A 6,545-nucleotide genomic window follows, 5' to 3' on the forward strand; every position below is an offset into this window, starting at 1 on the left:
ATCAAGACCTTTTTCCCATAATAAGGGAGATAGCTGGGTCAGAAACACGGACGTATTCCCGACGCCGCAGTGGTAGCGTTCGCAATCGCTGCTACAGCGGTCCGAGTTCGAATCCCGCCCAGGGCTGAAATAATTTCAGTATCACTGCGCTGCGAGTCATTACTCCAACTCTCATGGACGGGGAGTTGGGTGTATGTCTGCGTGTAAGATCACAGCATTACCCATAGATCAGTCATATATGAGCTCTCTTCCGGGAGGGTAAAAGCTGTCGATCACGAGTCCAACACGTGTTCCAAGACCATGGTGAACCCATTTCACTCCCTTCTACCACCCTTTCCACCCCTGTCCCATCTTAGCTCCTCGTGGATGACGGGTCATCCCTGCATCCGTCAGAATGCGGTGTACTCCCGCTCCCGTGCCCTAAGGAATCGAAGTCAATAAGGAATAATCGAACTTGCCTTGAGTTCGACGTAGGGAAGTACACGACCCGTGGCTCCGACTTTGTATCCGCCTCTGCCGTTGACTGCTATCGGGGCACACGTTTCTGTCAGTCCGTAACCTTCGCCTATGCCGCGGTTTGTCTGAAATCGGGAGGAAAACATGAAGGACTGTAAGTCTTCGGTTTGCATCTTCAAGAGGGGTTGGACTCACAAACCTCAGTAAAGATTGGAGTAATTGAAAATTCATGATTATGAGGATGATGGTGATAATGTAGATAAGGACGATGTACATGAATATATATGTATATGTACATACATATATATATATATATATATATATATATATATATATATATATATATGTGTGTGTGTGTGTGTGTGTGTAAAACTTACGCTTCACATTCTACCACGACAGAAAACCCCATTTCAGGTCAACTTTAAAACTTCATATTTCCAAATAACTGTTTAAGGTGAAATACTAAAATTTATTTACATGAAACGATATAAAAAGCTCCTCGTTTGTAACGTTACAAGGGGCATCCTGAATCAGTGTTGTCCTAACTGGGGTCCGCGTACCCAAGGGGTTACACAACATAGATTATAAGGGTACGTGAACAAACAAGGAACACACACACACACACACACACACACACACACACACACACACACACACACACACACACACACACACAGAGAGAGAGAGAGAGAGAGAGAGAGAGAGAGAGAGAGAGAGAGTGGTGGATATCTGGAACAAATTGGATTAGGCAACAGTGCGTGCAAAAACCATACAAGAATTTTAGAACAAACTCGATGCTGAAAGATACAAAGACGGGCCACTGCGAGCATAGCTCTCTTCCCGTATGATACAACTAGGTAAATACACACACACAACAGAAATATCCCATGTTCTATGACGGCAAAGAGAGGGAGGGAGCGAAGAGACGGGAACAAATAAGGAATACACCCACACGCACATAATTAATATATTATTTGCATTATCTTAAATAAAACTGGCTTTGTTCTGCCATGATGGGCGGTGGGGGGGGTGATGTAGATAACAGTAGGGGAAGGTAACAAAGGGTATAATAGGCGAAAATGTTTGGACAACAATGTCCTAAGGCATTATTATATATATTATTATAATTTTTAATTTATTTTTCTTTCACTTATTCATAATTATCATAATGTTTTTTCCGCATTTGACCTAGTTATGGACCAAAAGGTTTCCTGTCGGCATGCTCCTCCTTTGTAATCCTTTAAAGGGCGTGTTCACTATCCGCGATTTTTCGCTATTCGCGAAGGATCTTGGAACGTAACCCTCGCGAAACCCGGGGGGGGGGGTGTCACTGTCATGCAGTATAATACATTTTACAATATAATACAAACGAAAGTACAAATTGCCATCCTTAATGCCTTAATATCTGTAGTGTGAAGTGGTTAAGCGAATAATATTTTTCGTCAAAATTCAGTCACTGAAAAACCGTAGCCCCACAGTGACAGGCAACGGTTCCCAGGCCCTTTCCCATAAGTCTTTTCAAGGATAGAGTGCTGAATCAGGACTGGCCGATCGGGTTAGGGCGTCGTTACTTGCGGCGAAGGTCGATGGGAATGACGGTTCGAACCCTGCCACGCTACAAAGTCCTCTATAAGAGGCACCTTCCAAGCCCTCCGATAGGGTGGAGGGGGGTGAGGTTAAACCATATCAGTCAAGTGATTCAGTCTACTCATACATACATACATATACCAAGGCTTTTTCCCCCTTACAAGAGGGGTAGCCAAAAAGAAAAAGTCTACTCACTCTCTGCATAATGTTTACAGCCGTCGACGCTGGGAGTGGCGAAGACCCGCTCCCGAATGCTAGGACGGAGCTAATGTCGTATTTGTCCATCATGGGCGTCTCGGAGAGGAACTTTGCGATGTGAGGCACAACCGGAGCGTAGGTGATCTGGAAAATGCATCAGGGATCAGAGTAGGAGTCAAAGAGGTGAGATGGGTCATTTGGTGTAAAGAGATAGATGAAATACGTATGACCTAACCTTGGTGAATCCATGCTGAGTCACGGATCAAATTACGTCTCTCGACGTGATCTTTGATTCTATTAGCTATTATTGATTCTAGCTATCAGTCACCTGTGTCCCCCGTGTATGGGATGAAAGGTCTTCGTGGAAGTGCTTAAATAAGTTAAGATGCGCTGGGAAGTTAGAATAATTTTCAACTAGAAGATTTCAAAATTCCGAGAAGAATATCTTTACCAAACTTTATTAAATAGAAGTTGCCCAAGTTTGATCAAAATATTTCGATCAAACTTGCAAAATTTCGAGTATGAACTGTTCTTTTCTCGATGGAAATTCTATCAAATTTTTGAGAATGGGATATTCAATTTGAAAAAAAAAAGTTCTATTGGCATCTTGCACGTGCGGAATGAAATGGGTGGGAGTGGAATTAAGCCTTTTAACTTTGGTTACCTCCCTTGTAATAGGGAAAAAGCCTTTGGTATATGTATGTATATATGTATGTACATACATACATACATATACCAAAGGCTTTTTCCCCCTTACACGGGAGGTAGCCAAAAGACAAAGGCATAGAAACCACTCCCACCCATTCCATCCCCTACATACTCCACTCCCCTCTACCCTATTCCCTCCCTCTTAACTTGGCACCTCCTAGATGACAGGTCATCCCTGCATCTTGTCCACTGCACTGGGTCAGAAGCAGTGTCGCAAGACGCAGCACATCCACAGCAAAGCCGCTTCATAAATTCGGCGACCCACCCTCTCCGTCCCCCCATGCAGAAAAGGAGAAGACGGGGAGAAATCCTTTCGGGCTGCGTTAAAAGTAATCAGTGTTTTTCAATGGTTAGAGCTTACTCTCTAACCATCACAGAATGCTACCTATTTCTGATCCGTAAGGGGATTACAAAAGTCCGTAAAGATTAATGAAAGGGAAGTCAATCCTTTCATGTACGTTAATCCACAGGAAATGTTCCTGAAAAGAGAAATTGTATTTATACTTTTTCTTCCTCTTCTTTTTTTTCTTTTTTTATTTTTCTTTCTTCTTCTTCTCTCTTCCTTTCCTCTTCCCCGTTTTTAAGTTCTTTTTTGAGGGGTGTGGAAGAGGGTATGAGTATAAACACAACCATATTCTGAGAGGAGAGAGTGTGTGTACGAGAGACATACCAAGAGGTAATACACACACACACACACACACACACACACACACACACACACACACACACACAGTGAGCCGAGTGCCGTATATTTCAAACGTTTAACCAGTCCTGGTTTTCAAGTTAAGTAAATAAAATTAACCACTGGCTTAAATACTGGCTTAAACTCTGTCTTTTTTTCTTTTTTTTTATAAAATATACTTGTAATTTTCATTAAGTAGATCCTATGAAGTTGGTAAAAATCTACTTTCTAATGGCTGAAAACATGTGTCACGATTGGAGAAAGATTTTGAAATTATATGTCCACAGAAGCCATGTTCACTACTTTACTGGCAGTGTGGTGAACTTTATCAACATCATTCTGGGAAGGCATCACCGCAATGAAAATGTTAAGACAATCTCAATCGACTTCTTCGCCATATCAATATTTTTTTCCAATATTCTGACAAATCATTGGCGATTTAATTCAGTAGATGGTCGTCACTTAATTGAAGATGTAGATGGCGACAAAGATGTTTGATCAAGTCGTTTGAATCAATGTGATGACGTATGTTATTAATTTTGTTCTGGCTAACGTCAGATAATTTTATTCGGCTGAAGAGCTCTTTGAGTCGAAGTCCAGGCTTCAGCTTAAAAAAAAAAAAAAAAAAAAACGACGTCGTTATGGACCAAAAGGTCACAAGAGTAAAGTTGACACTTAAACACTTTACCCACTCATGTGAGATTTGTGACATTCTTCCGGTGGTATTCTTAAAAAAATCTTTCCTTGTATAAATCTTTCCTTACATAAATCTTATATATAAATCCTTGGAAGGAAAAGTTTTTTTTTAAAAATACCACCGTAAGAATCTTACGGTGATATTCTTAAAAAAAATCTCTCCATATATAAATCTTTCCTCTTATAAATCTTATATAAATCCTTGGAAAGGAAAGATTTTTTTCACAAGAATACCACCGTTAGTATCATTAACCTCCACTCAGATGCACTCTATCATACAGGTACAGCTTCCCAACAATCTCCGAAATATTTTTTCAAACTTATTTTACTGTACCGAATCTAGAACTAAGAGTAGATAGTTACCTTGTACTTCTGAATGGATTCTAGATAGTGCTCTGGGGAGAATTTTTCCATCAGAACGACGAGACCTCCGCGTAGAAGAATGTTGATCATGGTAAGATGGCCGTAGCTGTGACAGACAGGGACGACTAGAAGACATCTTTGCAACATCGCCTTCGACGCGTCGCCGCCTAAGTAAGCCAAAAACCTACACATAATTCGAAAATAAGAAAAAGAAATATAAATTAATAAATAAACAAATAGGTGAATAAGTAAATTTATGTGCAAAGTTAGATTGAATAAATAGGTAATTAGAATAGAAAAATGAAATAAATGGGAAAATAATTTTTTTTATTATAAATTGATAAATAAACAAATAGGTGAATAAGTAAATTTATGTGCAAAATTAGATTGAATAAATAGGTAATTAGAATAGAGAAATGAAATAAATGGGAAAATAAGAAAAAAATTATTATAAATTAATAAATAAACAAATAGGTGAATAAGTAAATTCATGTGCAAATTTAGATTGAATAAATAGGTAATTAGAATAGAAAAATGAAATAAATGGGAAAATAAGAAAAAAATATTATAAATTAATAAATAAATAGGTGAATAAGTAAATTCATGTGCATAATTAGATTGAACAAATAGATATATTAGAATAATTAGATAAATGGGAAAATAAGAAAAAATAATTATAAATGGATAAATAAACAAATGGGTGAATAAGTAAATTTATGAGAAAATGAGATTGAATAAATAGGTTAAATAGAATAGATAAATATAATAATCAAATACATAAATAAATTAAACGATAATTTCAGCTTGAAAATGGGAATTTTGTCAATACATTCCAGGAGTATATGCATATTTCCCATATATTAAATTCTTTTTTTTTTAGCTATTCGTCAAGTTATTTCGTTTTACAGTATCATGATTCAGCCGAAAGACTATATTTTATGGTACAGAGCAGCTAGATCTCTCAAATACTGGACTTTGTTAAATGAAAACGAACAAATAAAATATAAGCAATATTGTAATATCACATTCAGAGTCATGGAACTGTAAAATCGACAAATCTGTTCATTCCAAACTTTTTCCACCGACGCGACGTTGGAATATTTTCCACCGATTCAATGAACTACAATGATGGAGAAAACCTTAATTAGTATTCTTAGCCATCCGTTTTATGTAATAATTCTGTCTCCTGCCAAACTATTTTATTCAGGTAAAAGAAATTTCTTCACTAATCACAGACTTGTCTCGTATATTTACCCTACCTGCCGTTAGGTGATTTTATTCAATTTGAATTTCTTCACTACCTAAAGGCCAAACGTAATTCGACACACTTGAGATATTTTGTTCATGAGAACGGTAGATCAAATCATTCGGTTCAACAACAAGCAAGGACTCGCAGTAATGGATTTAAATTGGACAAATTTTGATTTATGAAGGAAATGGACAAGGGCTGGTTTACCAACAGGGTAGTTAACGAATAAAATAGACTTGGTAACCATGTAGTGAGCGCTGAAACTATCGGTTAAGAGAAGATGAATGAGGATAATAGGCGGTAATGGACATGGAACTGCCTAGTGTAGGCCATATGATCCCTTGCAGTCTCCTTCATTCTTATGTTTTTATGTGTATAGAGTAACATGTGTATATGGGGGGACATGAATTTAGGGAAACGACGGGAAGTGTTAGGTGGGGGTCGGTCTTTGAAACCGACATGACGTCATCATGGCGGCAAAACATAAAACTGATCCAACAACGTTTTAAACAAAACCTTTTCTTAAATACCATTGCAACATATACAGTAAGTTGTTAGTATTTTTCATTCCAATTTGCTATATCTATTCATTTGTGTGATATTTAT

General features: G+C 37.9%; 1 protein-coding gene across 3 annotated transcripts in view; it reads right to left on the minus strand.

Moving 5' to 3' along the window:
* Positions 1–6,545, minus strand: part of LOC143032385 (luciferin 4-monooxygenase-like) — a 47,375-nt gene that overhangs the window by 6,054 nt on the left and 34,776 nt on the right. For all 3 annotated transcript variants that reach the window (XM_076197067.1, XM_076197065.1, XM_076197066.1), the window contains 3 exons: positions 4,691–4,874; positions 2,239–2,385; positions 459–581 (listed from right to left, as the gene is read on the minus strand). In XM_076197067.1, the coding sequence (XP_076053182.1) occupies positions 459–581; positions 2,239–2,385; positions 4,691–4,874 (454 nt within the window). The remainder of the gene's footprint in view (positions 1–458; positions 582–2,238; positions 2,386–4,690; positions 4,875–6,545) is intronic.

This window comes from Oratosquilla oratoria, chromosome 13 (assembly GCF_046742065.1).
Source record: "Oratosquilla oratoria isolate Oo_2021 chromosome 13, ASM4674206v1, whole genome shotgun sequence".
In the NCBI taxonomy this organism is placed as follows: Eukaryota; Metazoa; Arthropoda; class Malacostraca; order Stomatopoda; family Squillidae; genus Oratosquilla; species Oratosquilla oratoria.